General features: G+C 45.5%; 1 protein-coding gene across 1 annotated transcript in view; it reads right to left on the bottom strand.

The window, feature by feature from the left end:
* LOC126336958 (uncharacterized) overlaps positions 1-22,344 on the bottom strand; it is a 119,422-nt gene that overhangs the window by 33,726 nt on the left and 63,352 nt on the right. Inside the window, exon 2 of the mRNA XM_050001158.1 lies at positions 11,002-11,266. Within this exon, the coding sequence (XP_049857115.1) occupies positions 11,002-11,254 (253 nt within the window). The 5' untranslated portion in view covers positions 11,255-11,266. The remainder of the gene's footprint in view (positions 1-11,001; positions 11,267-22,344) is intronic.

The following is a 22,344-nucleotide window of genomic DNA, read 5'->3' as shown; positions in this document are numbered from 1 at the left end:
CTGGTAATGGCTCTGGCTCTGACTGTGCGTTCGAGAAATTTATATCCGTTTTAATCTGTGGTTTCTCAGAGTAGCCCCTTTTTTTACTTGCAACTTTGAGGAGCTTGTCTCGGGTATCTCTGCTCCAGGCTGTCGTGGGTGCGGATAGCCGTCACAATGAGCGACGCATGTAACATGGAACTTGGAGATGGAAGGGAAGTTACCTCTCGTATGGAAATTAAAATGTGCTTCTCTTCCGCATGTCCTTACAAATGTTTCCACAAATTTTCATTGTCTTATAAGCACTAGTTTTTCATGCTGGCCCTCTCGACTAGCGAAAGTTTCACCCTGTATTATGACCAATGTCCACCGGCAGACTGAAAACCACCTAGTGACACTGCGGGCGTGTGACGTGGTAAGGAAAGTAGACAGGGTGTTCGTAAATTCCCGTTACAAACTTTTAGGACTTATAGAGGGGAGTGAGTACTTAATATTTTGAATAGGAAACCATTTCCGGAAACGTATCGTTTCCGTGCTACAGCCGTTTGAAAAAGTGTTTGCTTTGTAGGTATGCAACAGGGTAGTAATGGTGATAGGTGGCTGAAGTCATCTGACGTCTACCCTACCTCTCTGACGTGCTACGCTCGACATTTTCATCAAAAGTACGAGGCCGACCAGTGGTGTTCCCTTTCCATATGCATCCAACTTCCAAGACTTTTTTTGTACCAGTCATAAATCTGCGTGTGCAAAGGTGGCTTCTTGCTGAATTGATAGCGGAATGCACGTTGCACGTGAACAATGGATTGACTTCGCGCAAATTCCAAATCACAAAACGTAGTCTATCCGCAATGTTGATACAAATAGTCAGTGCGGCTGTGTCAAAGCTTTGAATCTTCTTCTACCCAGTACCATTCGCAACGTCTTCCTATCTTTTATACACTGAAGCGGTAAAGAAACTGGTATAGGCATGCGTATTCAAATACAGAGATATGTCAACAGGCAGAATATGGCACTGCGGTCGGCAACGACTAAATACGACAACAAATGTCTCGCGCAGTTGTTACACCGGTTACCGCTGCTACAATGGCAGGTTCTCAACATTTGAGTGAGTTTGAACGTGGTGTTATAGTGGGGGCACGAGCGAAGGGACACAGCACCTCCGAGGTAGTGATGAAGTGAGTCCATTTCACGAGGAATCCGGTAAAATATCACCTCTCCGACTTCATCGTGGCCGGAAAAAGATCAAGAACGGGACCAACGACGACTGAAGAGCATCGTTAAACGTAACATAAGTGCAACCCTTCCGCAAATTGTTGCTGTTTCAATGCTGGGCCATCAACAAGTGTCAGCGTGCGAACCATTCAATAAAACATAATCGATAGGGGCTTTCGGAGCCTAAGGCCCAGTCCTGTATCCTTGATGACTGATAGACACTCTTGTGAGTTTAAACACTTCCGCTGGCCACCAAACTCCCCAGGGATGAAATTATTGGGCACATCTGGGATGCTTTGCCGTTCAGAAGAGATATCCGGCCCCTCGTAATCTTAAGGATTTCTGGGCAATCCTGCAGCATTCATGATGTCAGTTCCCGTTAGTCGAGTCCATGTCACGTCGTGTTGCGGCACTTCTGCGTGCTCGCGGGGGCCCTATACGATATTAAGTAGGTGTACGAGTCTTTTGTCTGTAATAAACAATTCAAACCTATCCTTCCTTTTTGAATGACACTGTACAATACAATGAAATTTGCTTTTTACTGTGACCCATAATATTTCATAACAGAATTTGGAGACACTTTGCACAAGCCAGTGCCAGAAGCAGCAGCAGGCAAGTGTCAGTTTTGTTTTCTGGTAATTCGAGTGACGGTGAAGTTCTGGAATGTTTGTTACAGTACTCTCACACTGTAGTGGAGAGAAGAGTAAGTTAACATTTATGATTCACCGGTTTCCGTTTATACTCGCCCAGAGCACATAGGGATTCAAAACTTTTATTTCAGTTTTATGATGGAGTGACTTATTATTTACAAGCTAAGTTGTGCGTCCTCCTTGCGTTTGAATGGAGCTAGTAAGAAATCAACTAAGACGGGTAGTTTTACTTTCGATTAATATTGATTATAACGCTCAGGTAACGGTTCAGAAATAGAGGTGCTATTGATACTTAAATCAGTGAAATAGGATTTTTATTAGTCATTACGTTCAAGTTTCGTATGGAATTGAAATAATACATTTGAAAAAAAAATGAAAACATGTTGCTGAATAGGGACTCTGCAGACCATCGGTGATACAGGTCGTGTGCCCCGCTTGAACTTAAACCGACGCTGAAGAACAATAAAACATTTTAGCAGCTTTGTTGTGGTCATACATCAAAATCGCTATGGAGCACAACTTCAAGCGGAAAGAAACTCTCGCGTGTTCGACAACATTTGCGTATCATTGGATGCGCTTTCACCCATGGATGTAGACATGTCTACCGTGCGGGGAAATCTCCTGAGACAGGGAGGATCTTCCGATTGTATGCAGTATGCGCGAACTCTGCGGACTTTTGTTGTAAACGAAAAGGAACTTGTAAAAAGGCACTAACTATCTCTTGGAGTACTCCCAAAGTTCCAGGGTCTCTCAAAAAGGGCCTTGCAACTTTGAAAATTCATGTAAATTAATTCATAGTACCTACAGAGGTGATTGTAGTGTCAGATTGTAGGGAAATACATCAAGTTTTGTCTCGCGTAGTTCGCTAGTGCCGAATCGCACCGTAAGGAGCGCTAGCGGCAGTTTCGTTAAAAGAAGGCTGCCTTCACTGGACCAGAGTTTACTAGCTGTGTGTTTTGGTTTGGAGAATCGAAGTCGGCGACAACAGGCGAGGATGACCTATAACGAAATATTTATTTCATGCAGATGGTGCGCTACCCCACTACCTGATTGACGTCCGGGATTTTCTCAGTGACCGATTTCCGGGTCAATGGATTGGCTGTGATACGCCAATTGCATGGCTCTCACGTTCCCCAGACCTGACATCACTCGATTTTTTTTATGGGTATTCATCAAGGATATCGTGTTTGTACGTCCTGTGCCGGCATCTCTACCTGAACTTACAAGGAGACGGCACGAAGGTGGGGTCGGGGATTAGTCCGAAATTTTGTGTGGTGAAAGACGACCTATAACACCTCACGTGGTTAAAATATTAGGACGCACTACCCGGAAAATCCAGGGGAAAATCGATCCAAGCTTTCTTAGGTGTTTTATGAGTATAAAATGTTAGTCCACTGCCGAGCCGCCGTCTGGCGTAGATGTTATAGGCCTTGGAGTCTTACGCCAAAGGTCTCGGCTTCGATTCCACCTCTGGCACTTATTTTCATCTCTTTCATTTTCTTTTGTTATTCCACCAATTATTCAGTACGTTTTGCAAACCTACATTATCTTTAACAAATTAGTTACATTACTGAATAAAAATTATTTTCTTTTTGTCCAACAACACAGTTCATGGCAGTGGGTTTTCCACTTTTAATTGTAAATTATATGAGGGGAAACATTTGGTTTTTAATCAGAATAACAAAGTCGATTGGGAAACATTTAGTGTTTATACATATAATAATTATAAACAAGAACCACAGTGGTAATTATCGTAAAAACAAACAAAGCAATAATTTTTGCGACATCTTGCGCAACATATAAAGGCGGATATTTTTCAATCACAGGGCGATTGCAATAAATCTGTACAAAAACATGCCCCATTAACATATACGAAAATGTTTTGTGTTTCTGATAATTTTGTGGCAAACCAGGCATATTGAATCATGTCTCGGACTATTGGTGACGATAATTGAAAGTGAATTATAGAATGAATTTTTATAGAATCTTCTCGGGAATTAATTTCACGATTCTTCTGTTACAATGCGCTGCAATTTTACAAGCAACAGAAGGATAAAAAAAGTGCCGTGGGAGGAATCGAACCCAAGACCTCTGGGGTAAGGGTCCAAGGGCTAACCATGTAGGCCAGACGGTCGGTCAGCAATGAACTAACATTTTATACTCATAAGGCACCTAAGAAACTTTGGATTGATTTTTACCGGGATTTTTCGAGTAGTGAGTCGTAATATTTTAACCACTTGAGGTGTTTTAACCACACAAAATTTCGGACAAATTCCCGACTCCACGGTCGTGCCGTCTCCTTGTTAGAGCAAGAATTTACGCCGCCACTGAGCAAGTTACACCTGCAATACTACAGCGAGTTTGGGAAGAAATTGACTTCGGATGGGATGTGTGCATGATAACCAAAGGAAGCCACATACAACGTCTTTAGTGTAAGGCAAAAAAACTTGTTGTGTTTCCCTACAACATAACAGTAAACCCAGCTCTGTATCTTCTTTCAGTAAACTTATATGAATTTTTAAAGTTGTAAAGTCCTTTCAGAAACACCCTGTACTTTTACGTCACTGATAATGCAGGGTCCAGCAGCGTGGACAGTAGCATTTGAGTCACGTAATATGGCGTCGCTGTTCTTCCTGCCCGAAATAAGAATGCGTGCGCTGCATTGAGGAAAGACAGCCATTTGTAATTAGGGCTCTGTAGAGTTTGGAGTACGGAGCATGTGTCGTCGCGGCGTCTTTCAAAAACAATGAGTCTCCCATCACGGTTCAGCCACTCTTTCACCGCCATTTCTAGTTCAAACGAAATGGTGAGAGCCTGGATCATCGGACGATGATTTCAGGACTTCTGCATCTTGTGCGAAGAAGAAAAGCGCAGAGCGGCAATGGACACAACAGATCGTGGAGCGAGTAGAGGAGATGCGTCACTCATTCATTAGAAATTCTCACCGTTCTACTGCAACACGTGTCTTGGCGCTAACAATGTCAGATCGTTCCCAGCGGTGCACCGTCCGTAACTACCTACACTGCCGTCCATAAAAATTGTAGGTCGTATAGAAATTAAATGAACAAGATACAGACGAAGCTTAGCCTTGCGCTTCGTACAACTTTTAGCAGAAGCGAAAGAGGATACTGATGTCGGATAAAGGCCATTTTCATCCAGAAAGTGGTGTAAATTGACAGAATTAGAGGTACTGGGTGCCTCATAGCCAAGTTAATCCTCGTCAGTTGCACGATAAATCCCTGCACTGTGAACATGTGACTGTGTGGTGCTGCGTGGCTATGTTTGACATCCACAGTCCAAATATTTTTGAGGATAATCATGGTCATGCAGTAATGGTTACCAGCGATCGTTATGTCCAAATTTTAAATTGTTACCTTCTCCCAAATTTGGAAGACGACGTAATGGTTCCACGAGATGGGGATGTAGATTATGGTGCCTGTTAATCCACGAATTGTCTTGGAGCATTTTCCTGGTCGATTGGTTCCCAGGTAGGGAGACATTGATTAACCACGACGGTAACCCTATTTGACTGCCCTTGACTTCCTCTTTTTGGGATACTTGAAGAGTGAAATGTTTGTTATATCTCCTCATACCGTAGTTGAACTCACGTAACGATATGTAGAACGGTGGAGGGGATCCCATGAATGTGCTGAATCGGGTGATGAACGCTTTTCTTTGCCACCGGGAGGAATGTACAGAACGTGATGGTGACCATGTGTATGGAGTTGTATTCAAAACCAAGTAAAGGGCGTATATGATACACAGGGTGAGACACCTAAATCTTGCACCGAAAATATCGCGGAAATGGAAAGTGCTACTGATGTGCGGTTTTTACAGAATGGATTGGTAGTCAGAAGCTCATGTTGTTCGCCAATCAATAGACTGTAATAATACTTAGAAAATGTATTTTTTGTGCGATCATACAATTTTTAAATGGAACAATGGCTTTAAATGCGAACATTTTTTGTTAGGCTTTACCGTGACTGTTACTGACATTAAATGAAACAACAAGTTTACTGTTACCAATCACCGTTTACTGGTAACAGTAAACTTGTTGTTTCATTTAAGGAGCAATGGCTATTGACATAGCAAATAAAAGTAGGGTAAATTAGAATGTCAGAGTTATTTAGGCAACGGCCTTGCCGCAGTGGATACAACGGTTCTCGTCAGATCTCCTAAGCTAAGCGCTGTCGGGCGTAGCCGGCATTTGGATGGGTGACCATCTGGGCCGCCATGCGCTGTTGCCATTTTTCGGCGTGCGCTCAGCCTCGTGATGCAAATTGAGCAGCTACTCGACCAAATAGTGGCGGCTCCGGTCAAAGAAAACCATCGCTACGACCGGGAGAGCGGTGTGCTGACCACACGCCCCTCCTATCCGCATCCTCAGCTGAGGATGACACGGCGGTCGGATGGTCCCGATGGGCCACTTCCGGCCTGAAGACGGAGTGCAGTGTTATTTTGGCAGGATTCTAATAAGAGTCGTTTACGAGATGTCGTATTTTGAAAAAGTTCACATGGACAAAAAAATGTTCAAATGTGTGTGAAATGTTATGGGACTTAACTGCTAAGGTCATCAGTCCCTAAGCTTACACACAACTTAACTTAAATTATCCTAAGGACAAACACACACCCATGCCCGAGGGAGGATTCGAAGCTCCGCCAGGACCAGCCGCACAGTCCATGACTCACATGGACACTTTTTGTACTGTTCAACCTGTGTCTTTGCCAGTAACAAAGTTGTTATGTTTGCTTAAATTTTGTTTGTGTGTTCCTTGAGTGCATTGCGGCTTGCTAGACAGTTAGTCAGTGACAGTCCAAGCAGTAGGCTGTGAGCAGACAACAGGATTTACCAATATATAAAATGCGACATCCCCATGGTGTATGAAGAGTGTAGGAAGAATGCAATTGATTCTTGTATAGTGTTTGCACTAAATATCCCAACAGACGTCAACCATACTGGCAGTTACTTTGATTTGTTGACAGTCTGCGTTGGCTTCATCAGTGGAACGTCTGCGTCAATAGAGTGTAAACATGTGGTGTGGGATAGTGAAACCATCAGCTTATAGCCCTATTGCCACAGGCAGAGTGCTGAACCCACACAAGTATTACAGCCTCCTAACAGACCATCTTCCACAGGTGACAAAAGACATTCCTCTGCAGATTAAGAGGAACCTGTAGTACCAACACGATAGCTGTCCACCCTATAGTGCACCTCAGCACGTCTTCACGAATTGTTTCCAAATCGTTGGATTGGATGCAGAGGACGTGTACTTCGACTGGCCCATTCCCTGAATCTGACGCCTGTCGACTTTTTTCAGTGGTGGGAAGCTGAAAGAAGCTGTCTACAAGAACATATCAGCTACATCTGATGGTATGCAATGACGTATTACTGCAGCCTTGTTAGACATATTCGTTGAAATATCAGCAAATGTTGGACAATCATTCCATATCAGACTGGAAGTGTGTATTGCCGCTGAACACAACCTGCGATGGTCAAATGTGTCATTACTGCTCAGAATCCACATAACTAGTGTAAGCACTTGCGTTGTTCTTTAGTGTGTGCTACTACAGGCATTGTCCAAATCTCTTGAAACATCCCCTTAGAAAAATCAGTGAATTACTGTGCTGATAAACCTCTTACAATATTTGATTTTCAAACAGCTGAGCAGAGCTGAACGTACTCAGACATTTCGCTCTTTACCTATTCTGATCAACACTAAACTGACACAAAATATTTTTTCCGTAACGCAATCTGACTTTCAAAAATCCCTACAAAAGAATGGCCCTGACTAACAATAACCTATACATTTCATGAGTCACATACCTCACAAAAATCTTCGTTACTCGTACTAATGCAACGCAGCGAGCGCCACTGCTGCCAGCTAAATAAAAGATTCTAACTACTGAAGGCACTAACTACTGATAGGCATAGTTAACAAATGAAAGATTTTGATAGAGAACAAACAATGTGTTTACATTAATAGTGTTCAAATGGTTCAAATGGCTCTGAGCACTATGGGACTAAACATCTGTGGTCATCAGTCCCCTAGAACTTAGAACTACTTAAACCTAACTAACCTAAGGACATCACGCACACCCCTGCCCGAGGCAGGATTCGAACCTGCGACCGTAGCAGTCGCGCGGTTCCGGACTGCGCGCCTAGAACCGCTAGACCACCGCGGCCGGCCCTTAATAGTGTTCAAAAGCCATTAGCATATGTGTTTTTTAACTCAAACTTACGTTTTTTTAAATGGACCTCCTATATTTTTTCTTCAGAAATCCATAGCATGACAAAGCACATACACAATGGCGTTGATTGGATCGCAATATTCCCATTACACCCCGAGATATTAATACGCGAAGTTGACGCATGATACACCCGACATGTGCTGTTAGCGCACGTCCTGAGGCTCAGGGGTGAACCCCATGCTGCCCGTAATCGCAGCAGACCGTATTATTCGTTTCGGACCTCTTGATAAGTATGGAGGTGTGATTGCACAAATCAATCACATCGCGATTACGGGCAGCATGGGGTTCACGCCTGAGCGTGAGGACGTGCGCTAGCAGCGCATGTCGTGTGTTTCAAGCGTCAAAATCGCGTCTCAATATCTCGGAATGTAATGGGAATATTGCGATGCAATCAACGCCATTGTGTATGTGCTTTGTCATGCTATGGATTGCTGAAGAAAAAATATAGGAGGTCTGTTAAAAAACACATATGCTTTCGTTTTAGAATGTTTCCAAATATGTACATTCATCGGCCCCAGCCCTACATTGATACCGGTGAAAGTCGTTTTCCAATAGCTGTTATTGTTCCAGAGATATTTTGGGTGGACAAGATAGCAGGGACACTATATATATATATATATATATATATATATATATATATATATATATATATATATATAGGGTGTTACAAAAAGGTAAGGCCAAACTTTCAGGAAACATTCCTCACACACAAAGAAAGAAAATATGTTATGTGGACATGTGTCCGGAAACGCTTACTTTCCATGTTAGAGTTCATTTTATTACTTCTCTTCAAATCACATTAATCATGGAATGGAAACACACAGCAACAGAACGTACCAGCGTGACTTCAAACACTTTGTCACAGGAAATGTTCAAAATGTCTTCCTTTAGCGAGGATACATGCCTCCACCCTCCGTCGCATGGAATCCCTGATGCGCTGATGCAGCCCTGGAGAATGGCGGATTTTATCACAGCTGCCCACAATACGAGCACGAAGAGTCTCTACATTTGGTACTGGGGTTGTGTAGACAAGAGCTTTCAAATGCCCCCATAAATGAAAGTCAAGACGGTAGAGGTCAGGAGAGCGTGGAGGCCATGGAATTGGTCCGCCTCTACCAATCCATCAGTCACCGAATCTGTTGTTGAGAAGCATACGAGCACTTCGACTGAAATGTGCAGGAGCTCCATCGTGCATAAACCACATGTTGTGTCGTACTTGTAAAGGCACATGTTCTAGCAGCACAGGTAGAGTATCCCGTATGAAATCATGGCGGTGAATCGAGGAAGTACAGTACATACTGACGAAACTAAAATGAGCTCTAACATGGAAATTAAGCGTTTCCGGACACATGTCCACATAATATCTTTTCTTTATTTGTGTGTGAGGAATGTTTCCTGAAAGTTTGGCCGTACCTTTTTGTAACACCTTGTATATATATGAGTTCATGACATCCAGTCTTACAAATTTACTCTCTCTGATGGACACACGTCCAGATCATCCGCTCTCAAAACTCCGCCGTCTCACTCCCCACATTCACCACTGCTGGCGGCTCACCTCCAACTGCACAACGCTACGCACCTGTTCACATCCAACTGCCCAACACTACAATAGCGAATATTACAACAATGCCAACCAGCCACGGACTGCACACAGCACAGCCGGTGATTTTCATACAGAGCGCTACGTGGCGTTATCAATACAAAAACTTAAACAGCCTACTTACACTCTGTGTGGAAACTTTTCAAAATACGATATCTCATAAACAACTCAAACTACAATCCTCCAACAAACATCACTGAGGTTCTAATTTGCTCTACTTTTAGTTTGTTAATGTCAACACGCATTTTCTCATTTGAAAAGTGTCTGTTTGCACGAAAAATACACATTTTAAGTATTATTACAATCTGTCGATTGGTTAACAGTACCAGCACCGAGCTACCAATCCATTCTGTGGAAACCGCCCATCAGAATCACTTTGAATTTCCGCATTATTTGCGGTGCAAGTGTCAGATGATTCACCCTGTATAATGGGACATATTTTTCTTTATTGTGTTGTGTACATAGTTCCGCGTAGTCAGCGCTTACACAACTTTCCCACTAGAGCGCGCCCCGCTAAGCACAACAGCGCAGGCGCAGCGCTCGTCCGGCCCCGCACTACGAGATGGCGCTGCAATAGAGACGGACCAAATTCTGCTTCCGCCGATCCGCGTATTAATATGTAGCCCAGCCAATGAGATTGCTGCTAACGTAGAACCTTTTCTCCTCGCGGATCACACTCACGCAGTGATACCTGAACGCGCGAGGTATTATACAGAGTGCACAGACCTCCGGTTAGTCAGTCTGCATTTATCTGCATTAGTCTGTACCAGTCTATAGTCAAGTTCAGTCTGCGCCTAAACAGATTATCATATTCCTGTACACAACCATGAAGAGAAATGTGTAGACACTTTGTCAAGTATCAGAGATATGTGAGAATAAGATTAACGTACCAAGACCAAAGGAACTTCAGATTGTCAATTGTAAACAGCATCCAGAATCAAGTTGCTTTTTGTTATTTTAATAAATGTGTGTGAAAATTAATCAAGTTCTGTTTAAAGTTGGTTACCGTCAATCTGCTACTCTAAACGTGCAAGTGGCATTTCTACCGCCTGACCTAACGGCAGGAGATAAACACGCCACGACAAGACCACGAGACATATTGCTGACACTCGCCTACTTCGTTAGAGCGACAAGTCAAATAATCTGATAGTGTGTGTAGCGAAGGTCTTACAGTACGCACGCCACATATTGGCAATGTGTTTTTCAATAAACTTGTTTCGAAGCTCTGTCTTTCTTAGGTCCTAGTATGTACTCTGCGGGAGCCTATACAGTGAAGGCTAGCAGTGGGGAGGAAGCAGTGTAGAGACGCACGCAGTATGAAGGCGACGGTGACGGCGAGCGCGGTGAGCACCAGGTCGTGCGCCTGCGGCGGGCCGGACGCCAGCGTGCTGGCGCCAGCGGCGGCGGCGGCCGCCAGGCGCTGGCTGGCCTCGTACTGGCGCGCCAGGCTCTCGCGCAGCGCCTCGCGTTCCGACTCCTCCATCGGCATGTTCTCCACCATCGACAGCAGCTGCTCCAGCGTCATCGGGGGTCCGCCGCCCGCCGCGCCGCCCCATTCCGCCATGGCTGTTGAGACCTGCGTGCGCGAAGCAGGAATGGGCATGTGTTACTATGACAATCAAATCATTAAGCGGGCATGACCATATGCGTGATGGATTTCGAGGTGTCTGCTATACACATCAGCTTGGCAATCTATTCTGGACAATTGCTGCTGAGAGAGCTCGATTCGGAATTTCTATGCTGCACACTCCAATTGAGGCGTAACGCCGTATACCGATCCTGACTTGGAAGCAGTTAAGTGGGAGATGTGTCTCAGAGCTGGATAGTGACAGATGGTGACGCGAGACTGGACGCGCATATAGTTTATGTATCAGCCGATAGAGGACAATATTGGATAGGGGACTGTGATTTCGTTTCGATTGTACCCACTACAGTGCACTAAAAATAGAATGTTTTTCATAAACTGTTCTAGTACTTTCATAAAGTGTTATTATGTTTTTTTTGTGTATGTAAAATGTTATAAAAGTGAAACTTCCTGGCAGATTAAAACTGTGTGCCCGACCGAGACTCGAACTCGGGACCTTTGCCTTTCGCGGGCAAGTGCTCTACCATCTGTGCCACCGAAGCACGACTCTCGTCTGGTACTCACAGCTTTACTTCTGCCAGTATCCGTCTCCTCCTGGTTTGCAGGAGAGCTTCTGTAAAGTTTGGAAGGTAGGAGACGGACACTCTCAGAAGTAAAGCTGTGAGTACCAGCCGTGAGTCGTGCTTCGGTAGCTCACATGGTAGAGCACTTGCCCGCGAAAGGCAAAGGTCCCGAGTTCGAGTCTCGGTCGGGCACACAGTTTTAATCTGCCAGAAAGTTTCATATCAGCGCACACTCCGCTGCAGAGTGAAAATCTCATTCTGTTATAAACGTGTTTTAGCAGTATGAATGATGCGTGAGTGTGGATTAATGTTAATATGAAGATAATTGTTTAACGAGTTATGTAGTGGGATTTAGTGTGGGAACATTTCGAAGAAGTATGGATGTGGACAAAGGGGATTTTTGTAGAATAGATTTCTAAAGTAAGTTTATGATAAAGGGAGAGTTAATTCAAGTATAAATAACAATAGTAAATAACTGTATGCATAAACAAAACTTCAACATATTAGATAATTACGTCGGTAAAGAGTGCAGTCGTTGGGTTTACTATTTTGCGATTGGGTATTGATGAAAAGCGCGGACTGACGCGGGAGAATGTTGTTTTGCTGTTGGCTGTTGAGTAAACTGAACAATGGTAAAGCAATATTCTTCGCGCGCCTTCCTCTGCTGGTAGAGAAGACTTTGAGTATTCTAGAGAGGAGTCGGAGCCTAGTCGTGAAACAGTTCGGACGTGTGTAGTAGTAGTTCCGATGGAAATGATAAGTTGCCGGATCTAGCATTGTTTCATACATCAAAAGTGTTACAAAGTGACGGCATAATTATTCCCATGGGTGTGTAGAAATTTCGGAATTTTTAAGTGAATTTTGTGACGAGAGAAGACATAAATTCCGCGTGGCGTATTGAGCAGGTCGGTGGCTAAAAACTGTGACGGCATTAGGTACCGACAGACTTAATATTTGGCGAGCATTCTCAATCAAAAACAATCTGTATTTTTGTAGCTATTACGTTCTCGGGAAATGCAACACCATACACTTTCTAACGTGAGTGAAAAGTATTGTGAGTGCCTGTGTTGAGACTAGCACAGGCTTGGCAGTGATACTTGTTCACCTAAGTTTCAGAATATATTAATTAAGGACAAAATTTCCAACTTTTCATTTCGTGTGAAAACGTTCTCCAGAGACGTACACTCCTGGAAATTGAAATAAGAACACCGTGAATTCATTGTCCCAGGAAGGGGAAACTTTATTGACACATTCCTGAGGTCAGATACATCACATGATCACACTAACAGAACCACAGGCACATAGACACAGGCAACAGAGCATGCACAATGTCGGCACTAGTACAGTGTATATCCACCTTTCGCAGCAATGCAGGCTGCTATTCTCCCATGGAGACGATCGTAGAGATGCTGGATGTAGTCCTGTGGAACGGCTTGCCATGCCATTTCCACCTGGCGCCTCAGTTGGACCAGCGTTCGTGCTGGACGTGCAGACCGCGTGAGACGACGCTTCATCCAGTCCCAAACATGCTCAATGGGGGACAGATCCGGAGATCTTGCTGGCCAGGGTAGTTGACTTACACGTTCTAGAGCACTTTGGGTGGCACGGGATACATGCGGACGTGCATTGTCCTGTTGGAACAGCAAGTTCCCTTGTCGGTCTAGGAATGGTAGAACGATGGGTTCTATGACGGTTTGGATGTACCGTGCACTATTCAGTGTCCCCTTGACGATCACCAGAGGTGTACGGCCAGTGTAGGAGATCGCTCCCCACACCATGATGCCGGGTGTTGGCCCTGTGTGCCTCGGTCGTATGCAGTCCTGATAGTGGCGCTCACCTGCACGGCGCCAAACACGCATACGACCATCACTGGCACCAAGGCAGAAGCGACTCTCATCGCTGAAGACGACACGTCTCCATTCGTCTCTCCATTCACGCCTGTCGCGACACCACTGGAGGCGGTCTGCACGATGTTGGGGCGTGAGCGGAAGACGGCCTAACGGTGTGCGGGACCGAAGCCCAGCTTCATGGAGACAGTTGCGAATGGTCCTCGCCGATACCATAGGAGCAACAGTGTCGCTAATTTGCTGGGAAGTGGCGGTGCGGTCCCCTACGGCACTGCGTAGGATTCTACGGTCTTGGCGTGCATCCGTGCGTCGCTGCGGTCCGGTCTCAGGTCGACGGGCACGTGCACCTTCCGCCGACCACTGGCGACAACATCGATGTACTGTGGAGACCTCACGCCCCACGTGTTGAGCAATTCGGCGGTACGTCCACCCGGCCTCCCGCATGCCCACTATACGCCTTCACTCAAAGTCCGTCAACTGCATATACGGTTCACGTCCACGCTGTCGCGGCATGCTACCAGTTTTTAAGACTGCGATGGAGCTCCGTATGCCACGGCAAACTGGCTGACACTGACGGCGGCGGTGCACAAATGCTGCGCAGCTAGCGCCATTCGACGGCCAACACCGCGGTTCCTGGTGTGTCCGCTGTGCCGTGCGTGTGATCATTGCTTGTACAGTCCTCTCGCAGTGTCCGGAGCAAGTATGGTGGGTCTGACACACCGGTGTCAATGTGTTCTTTTTTCCATTTCCAGGAGTGTAGATTAGTGACTTTAACTGCAGCCTGGTTCACGTCGAAGTACAGTAGGTTTCGCTCGGCTTCCCTACTGATGATCTGCTGAAGCAATGTTCACAGGTAGGTGCAGGTTCGTTACAAAGGGACGGAAGGAACCGCGCCGCTGCGCAATGAAGACTTTTGCAATGGACGATCTCAAACTACTGCAGAACATTCATGCAGTAGAAATGATCCTTACATCTACCTATATGAATAAGTTACGGAAATAATAATTGTTTGAAATAAACTGACAAGAGGCTACCAGCATGCTGCTCTCAAAGAATTCTAGGATACACTTAAATGCAATTTCATTTTTTCCTGAAATATTGGTAAACGTTGTGTACTCGTACGAGGTGCTATTCAAAATTTTTGAGACTGGTGCTGCCATCTTTTGAAAACCTTACCTTTGGACTAATGGTCACCATCACCCTCGAAGTAGTTCCCATCTGCACGTACACACCGGTCCCAGAGCTCCTGCCACTGGTCAAACGTATTCTGGATGTCCTGTTCTTTGAGGGCGCTTATCACCGCCAGCGATGCTTCTTGAATCCTCTCTAGAGTGTCAAACCGACGGCCTTTCAACTTGAGTTTCAGTTTTGGGAATAGCGCGAAGTCGCAAGGCGCCAAATCTGACGAGTACGGTGGGAGGGGTACAACCGCTATGTTGTTTTCTGCCAAAGAGTTCCCGGTGAGCAAGGACGGGTGACGCGTTGTCGTGATGCAGTAGCCAAAGCTCGGGCCGTCATTGCACGTTTTCACGGAGACGTCACAAAACGTCACAGTAGCATGCGGAATTGTTTGGGTGGGTGGGACGAATACTTTGTGCGCAATTCCCTTGGTATCAAAGGGATCGATGATCATGCTCTTCACTTTGCTCTTCATCTGTCTCGCTTTTTTGGGTCTTGGAGAGCCTGGGCTCTTCCACTGGGACGATTATTGCTTTCTCTGGGTCATAACCGTAAATCCAGCTCTCGTCGCCGGTGATAACCTGTGACAAGAAGGTTGGATCATCAGATGCGGTCTGACGAAGGTCCGTGCACACTTCAACACGCCGTGCCTTCTAATCGGCAGTGAAGACCCTTCGCACAAATTTTGCGGCGACACGATGCATGCCCAAGTCATTAGTCAACATTCGTTGACATGTCTCATAACCAATACCCACTTCATCTGCAAGATTTCGAATGGGTCGACGTCGATCCACACGAACCAATTGTTGAAGTTTGGCAATAATGTCTGGCGTTCTGCGGCTAACGGGCCTTCCAGTGTGAGCAGCACCTTCAACATCTGTATGGCCGTCCCTGATCCGAGCATGCCACTCAAACACACGCGTACGGCTTATGCTCTGTCCCCCAAACCCTTGTTGACTCGTTGCAAGAATCTCCGTAGCACTTTCCCCGAGATTCGCACAGAATTTGATACATATGCTCTGTTCTGTTTGCGGATCCATCGTAAAATCGCCACGCACCAAACACAGAGTATTACAGACATCACTGTGGAGACGCAACATGTCCTCCCAACTGAATACTACCCCGCACTCTGACTCATCAGATATGCAACTCTCTCCACCTAGCGGTGCATAGATCTACTACTCCTACTTTCCAGATGGCAGCACCAGTCCCGAAAATTTTGAATTCCACCTCGTAGATGGTGTGTATTGTTAGATTTCATTACTGCAATAACTACGTAAACATGTATTTACTCACGACCAGAGTACAGAGAATAACCTTGCAATGAAATGGTTGCTGAAGTATCTGTATTCCAATTCTTTGCCACTATGGCCCCCACCCAAATTTTTAAATTATTGTTCCCATACACATTTTTAATTACGTACATCGCAAAGGTGAATCCACCTTACATTACTTTTCGTGACTGAGAGAGGCGTTTAACATATTTTGGAGGGCTGCTGTGCTAAACAGACATTCCAGTTGATTTGTATTTCATCAAGATGTGTCGCGCTGTTATCGATCTTGTAACCATCACATAGTGGTGGCTGTTCTTCATGGAGGGGAAAGCCATGTATCAAGGGAAAGTCAAATACTTGGCAGTGGATTATCATTATTTCATTATGTCTGCTTGATAGGAAGGAGATACATCATGGTTGGATGATTTGGTTTAACCGACTGGAGGTTATTGTCTCTCATTTATATCCATTCTTCGTTCCATATGTGAGACTACCCTCCTTCACAAATGAATTGGTGTACATTACAAGATGGTGTATTCAGTTACAGCATCTCCTCGCATCTCATATCACCTGCTGCACCTATGTGTCTTATATCTGCAGAATTCAGACTGTTTTGGTCCCAGAAGACTGATATCTTTCTAGCCTACCTCAAGTGAAGGAAGGGGAATTCTGGACCTCATGGATAAACTTGTCAGTTGGATTCGTTCGCTGGAAAATCGGTAGAGCACCGAGAAAATCGGTGCAGGTGAGGTACTTCAGCAGCATCAAAAAGTATGAATTCAGTCGGTTTGTTTTTTTATCTGAGACATAAAATGAGCAGTTAACTAAATTCTCTTGTGTTCAGCCATTAGTATCATACCAGTTAACAGTCAGAGACCAAGCTTAAAACATGACACACTGAATGTTAGTGGATAAAATTGCACGCACGAGATTCATTGTATGCGAATGGTTCAAAATTTATTCTGATACTCCTTGTTTAATACTTGCAATACAATTTCATCTGTGCTCTGAAAGCCACCATGGAGTGTGCGGCCAATGACACCAGAATCTTTTTCCTCCAAACCTTTTCCATTTGTGGATAGCGAGTGAAACAAAAGACTTTCAGTGTAGTTCCGTATAAGCCTGAAAAACCTCATATTTTATGTCATGAGCATTGTGTGAGTGGCGGTGCAAACATCTTTACTCGTCCAGGAACGTACGCTACTCTAAATTTTCAAAGTAGTCCTTTCCCAGAGTGTCTCCCTCCGGGAACTGTCACAACTCTGAAGCACTTGCAACAAATAAACAAACGCGTAATGCATTACATTGACTCTCTTTGAATCTGTTATCTCATCTTCCTTACAGGGTGAGTCATCTCCCTATATTTTTCATACCATCAAAAGAATCAATAGAACAATTTTTTTGTATGTGACCCCGTTTGTGAATGATGTGCACTTCTTAAGTTTATCCGAGTTACTCTGTCTAGAACATACATTCCTGGCTGTTCCAATTGCAACACCACATGCTGCAAAAGTTGATGGTATCTGTTCTTTTCGGAAATGTCCGAAGGAAGAGATGCCATTTTCATGTAGATAAGGCTTACCGGCCAATGATCTTCTTGAGTGCGGATGCACTCACATTGCCCGAACTCTTACGGGAATCGGTAGACTGACTGCCACGAGTAATGAGTATGGTGGGCTAGGGCACTACAAATGTAGTGTGTGGACAGAAAGTTGGAAGTGTGGTTCTCACGCGGAGCGTGCCAGGGATAAGTCCCTACAGTCGTACTATCCTCTGTGTCCTCAGTGGCTCAGTCGGATAGAGTTGTTGTAACCGCAGAAAAGCCAAGTCTAAATGCAGTTGTTCTCAGACGATACACCAGAAATCATACGGGGAGATAGAGTTAACAGGGGACGCCAGGCGTGTCAGAGGGGTCACAAAAGATAACGACGCAGCCAGATAGCCGAGGCGGCGGTCCAAGCGGCCAGGCAGCTGCGCGTGATAACCAAGGAAGCAGACTCAGCTATTAAGATAAACAGGGCGCTCTGGGCAGGTCCCTTAATAAACAATAACTTGCAGTATCAACACTCTTGGCTAGAGGGAGAAGTCTGGGAGCGGAGAGAGAAAGAAAGAGGGCCCTAGGTGGGGACCGCACTACGTCATGAGGAGCCAATGAAGGGCTCAGGACGCAGTGCGTGACCATATAGGGAGAGGCCCCTCTACCCCTCCACCCAGCTTCTGAAGAAAAGTACTGAAGTTAATACTAAAACAATCCCTAATAAGGAAAAGTTGCACTCGACGCTACGTCATGCCAAGCGCTGGCGGGGTCGAAGGGGAAGAGCTAACAAAACTCGGAGGCACGCCGCTCCGGGGATCTCTCTCTCTCGGGTTTAGGCAGCGACGGTAGTCAGCGTGAGTAGCAGCCGACTTGGGCTGAGGGCGGGCTGCAGGCAGACAGTTGGAGATAGTCGCCGATGAGCGTTTAGGCAGCGACCGCGGGACTCTGACGTAGGGTGCTAGTGTGGGCAGCAAAGTGCTGGAAAGTTCTATCAGGCAGCCAGAACGGTGGAAGTCAGTCACCGTCTCTGTAATGGGCTTGGCTATTCTGTAGGTACAATCACTACACAGTTAGGGTGATCTGTATTCTTTATGAATAAATTAGAACTTTTATAACGTCCATACGAGTTTACTTCTACCAACATCCTAGCCTTGTACCTTCACACCAGGGAATTTAACATCTTAGCCAGATCAAAAGTCTCCCTCTCAATTAGGTCAACCGGCTAATTCCCGTTTACGAACCGTGTCGCTCAATCCCTCGCAAAACCCACGCTTGGGACGCGACATAAATAAAAGTTTTGGTGCCAGGTGTGGGGTACCACAAAGGCATATAGGCAAAAAGGAGATAGGAGCCAGTAGATTTTGCTACAGCGACTGTGGCAATTAGCAGGAAGTTGTGGCGACTCGCAACTTTCAGCATTAGTAGCCCCACTACGACAGAGTCCAGAGAAGTAGTCCTCGCGGGTGCAGGGCAACGCAGGATAGCGGCAGCACGACGCGGAGCGACGAGGCACAGAGGTGCCTAAGCAGCCAGCGTTCGAGACCGGGGGTCCGGGCCGAGCAACGGCAGCAGCCGTAGCAGCGGCAGCCGAGGCGAGCGACGAGGTCGGCACAGCCCAGCAGAGCGGCGGCCGACGCATCGCGGCAGCGCGGAACAGCGCGGGCATAGAGAGCACAGAGACAGCGCGGAGCAGCGCGGCACAACGCGGGACAACGCGGATCAGCGGAACAGACGGCGCACCACAAGAGAAGCGGTACATATAAAATTATATTAAGAATTTTGTATCTTGTATTGTAAAGTGCTAACATAGTTAAGTTGGTAAGATGGCCCAAACTAACGAAGTTCCGTCATCCTCCAGTAGCGGTAAGATATCAGTGAAAGAAGCCTTGTGTATAGTTCCAAAAGTGTTCGAAGGAAATAAGAGAGATCTTAGGGAGTTTATTGAAAATGTAGACGCTGCATTTGAACTTGTGAAACCGGAGGAACACGAAACGTTACTGAAGTTTGTTAACGCCAAAATAACCGGAGAGGCCAGATCGAGGCTGCAAGTAAGGGAACGCACGGGGACATGGCAGGAAGTAAAACATGTTCTAGAGGAAAATTATGCGAGTAAGCGTACCATTGACTACTACGCGTGCAAGGTATTTCAATCGAGACAGGGACAAGGAGAGCCAATTGCGACATGGGCAAGCCGAATAGTTGAAATGCAAAGGGATTTCAGGGAAGCAGTAAGCAAAGTTACGGCTAGGGAGAACTTAAAGGGCGCAATAGAACTGGTTGATTCACTAGGAAGAGCATGCTTTATACAAGGGTTAAGCAATGATAGAATACAGACGATAGTAAGAAGTAGAGGCGATGAAATCACGCTAGCAGCGGCCGTGGAACTAGCATTGCAAGAAGAAAGTGCAATACTGTCAATGAAAGAGCGGGGACTAGCCCCAAGAGTAACTTTCAACCGGGGAAAGGAAACGGTGAAGAATACCAGAGATATTAGAGATTTGAAATGTTTCAATTGTGGATTGAGAGGGCACATGGCAAGCAAGTGTAGAAAGAATAGGCCAGAGGGAAGAGTACGGATAATGACGGGCAAAGAGTTTACGAATTTTTGTTACGGGTGCGACAAGCCAGGACATACAGACGCGGAATGCCGGGTAAGATTAAGAAAAATTCAGCCGATAGATACAAGAGACTTTAGAGGAAATCATAGGGAAGCTGATGGAGGGTTACGAGAGTGGAGGTGCCCACAATGTAATCTACCAGGGAACTGTGGAGTTCCGTGTACGAGGGTAAAAGACGTTGCTTGTTTCAAGTGTAAGCGGCCGGGACATTACGCGAAAGATTGTCACGCAGGGCCCTGGCACGCATGGAGAAAAGGCAGGGTGCCAGTATCGAGCAAAACCGGTAAAGTGGTGCAGGGAAACTAAGAGGCGGCAAGGCCGCACAGTCGGGCCTTGTTGCGATAGGTAAACCCTCAGTTAGGGTAATCGACTGTGCAACAGAAAATGACGTTTTGGTTTTATACTGCATAGAATTAAAAAGATATTTGAAGTTGCTAATAGACACTGGAGCACAGTTGTGTCTGCTCAAGAGAACGAGTATTCCGATAAATAGTACACTTGCAATTAATGAAGCGGAAAGGCTTCGGCTAAAAGGTGTAACCAGTGAGGCCGTCAGCACAATAGGTACGGTACAGGTACACTTAAGTGTGGACGGTTCTGAGCAAGTAGGGCAAAAATTTCACGTGTACGGGAGAGGATTAGATATTCCGTACGACGGACTGATAGGCAGAAATTTCTTGACAGAGCATAGAGTTAAGTTAGACTATGCAGGTAAAATAGTGAGACTAAAAGGGCGAGATATACCCTTAGTAGTAGAGGAAGAGCCAAAGGGACATGAGAACGAACAAGATTCAGAAGTAGGCGGGGAAATAGGGCCCCGAGAGGAAAAAATAATGTTATTAAAGGTGGAAGGAAATGTAAAAAGGGGAATCGAAAAGGAAATGATTATTCCTAGGCAGGAGATTGCACAAGGGGTACATGTACCTGAAGCGTTAGTAAAAGTGCGAAATGGGAAATGCATAGTAAGTGCATTAAACTTGTCAGAAGACAGAGTGCAGTTAGGAAACGTCAGGTTAATGACGGAAGAATTAGAAAAAGTAGGGAAAATACGCGAAGTAAAATGTTGTACTAATGTCATAGGAAAGACAGAAAGTCGTACTAGTGTGTTGCGAAGGCAATTAAGAATGGATCATTTGAACGCTGAAGAGAAAAGCGCTCTAGCAGAGGTTTGCGCGGAATACGGAGATGTATTTCATCTACCAGGGGACAACCTGTCCTATACTTCCGCAGTGAAGCACAGAATACCGATTGCACCGGAACACGCGGGAAAGGTAGTAAACGCTAGACCGTACAGGATCCCGGAAGCGCAAAAGGAAGTGCTAAGGGAGCAAATAGAGCAGATGCTAAGAGATGACATAATTGTCGAGAGTAAGAGCGCTTGGAACGCACCGTTACTGTTAGTTCCAAAGAAGCTAGACGCTAGTGGCAAACAGAAATGGAGAATCGTAGTGGACTACAGACGATTAAATGATATCACTGTAGGCGATGCATTTCCACTACCGAATATCTCCGAGATACTGGATCAGTTAGGGCAAGCTAAGTACTTCTCGACGCTTGACCTCGCAAGCGGGTACCATCAAATATTGACGAACGAGAAGGACAGAGAGAAAACGGCATTTAGCTCAAACTATCAGCATTACGAATACAAACGAATGCCGATGGGACTGAAGGGAGCCCCAGGATGTTTTCAGAGACTGATGAATACAGTCTTGGCAGGTTTACAAGGAGTGAAATGCTTTGTATATCTAGACGACATAGTATGCCATGGGAAAAACCTGCAGGAGCATAACGAAAAGCTCCGGGAAATATTTGACAGGTTGCGAGAGCACAATTTGAAGCTGCAACCAGACAAGTGTGAATTCCTGAGGAGGCAAGTAATCTTCCTAGGTCATTGCATCACTGACAAAGGAATATCACCAGATATGGCGAAGGTGGAGAAGGTGAAGTTCTTCCCACAGCCAAAGACAACTAAGGAACTAAAAGGGTTTCTCGGATTGATAGGTTACTACCGCCGTTTCATTGCTAACTTCAGCAAGATTGCGAAACCTCTC

Source organism: Schistocerca gregaria, chromosome 2 (genome assembly GCF_023897955.1).
Source record: "Schistocerca gregaria isolate iqSchGreg1 chromosome 2, iqSchGreg1.2, whole genome shotgun sequence".
Taxonomy (NCBI): Eukaryota; Metazoa; Arthropoda; class Insecta; order Orthoptera; family Acrididae; genus Schistocerca; species Schistocerca gregaria.
Note: the sequence above shows the minus strand (reverse complement) of the source record. Positions and strands in the feature narration are given on the sequence as shown.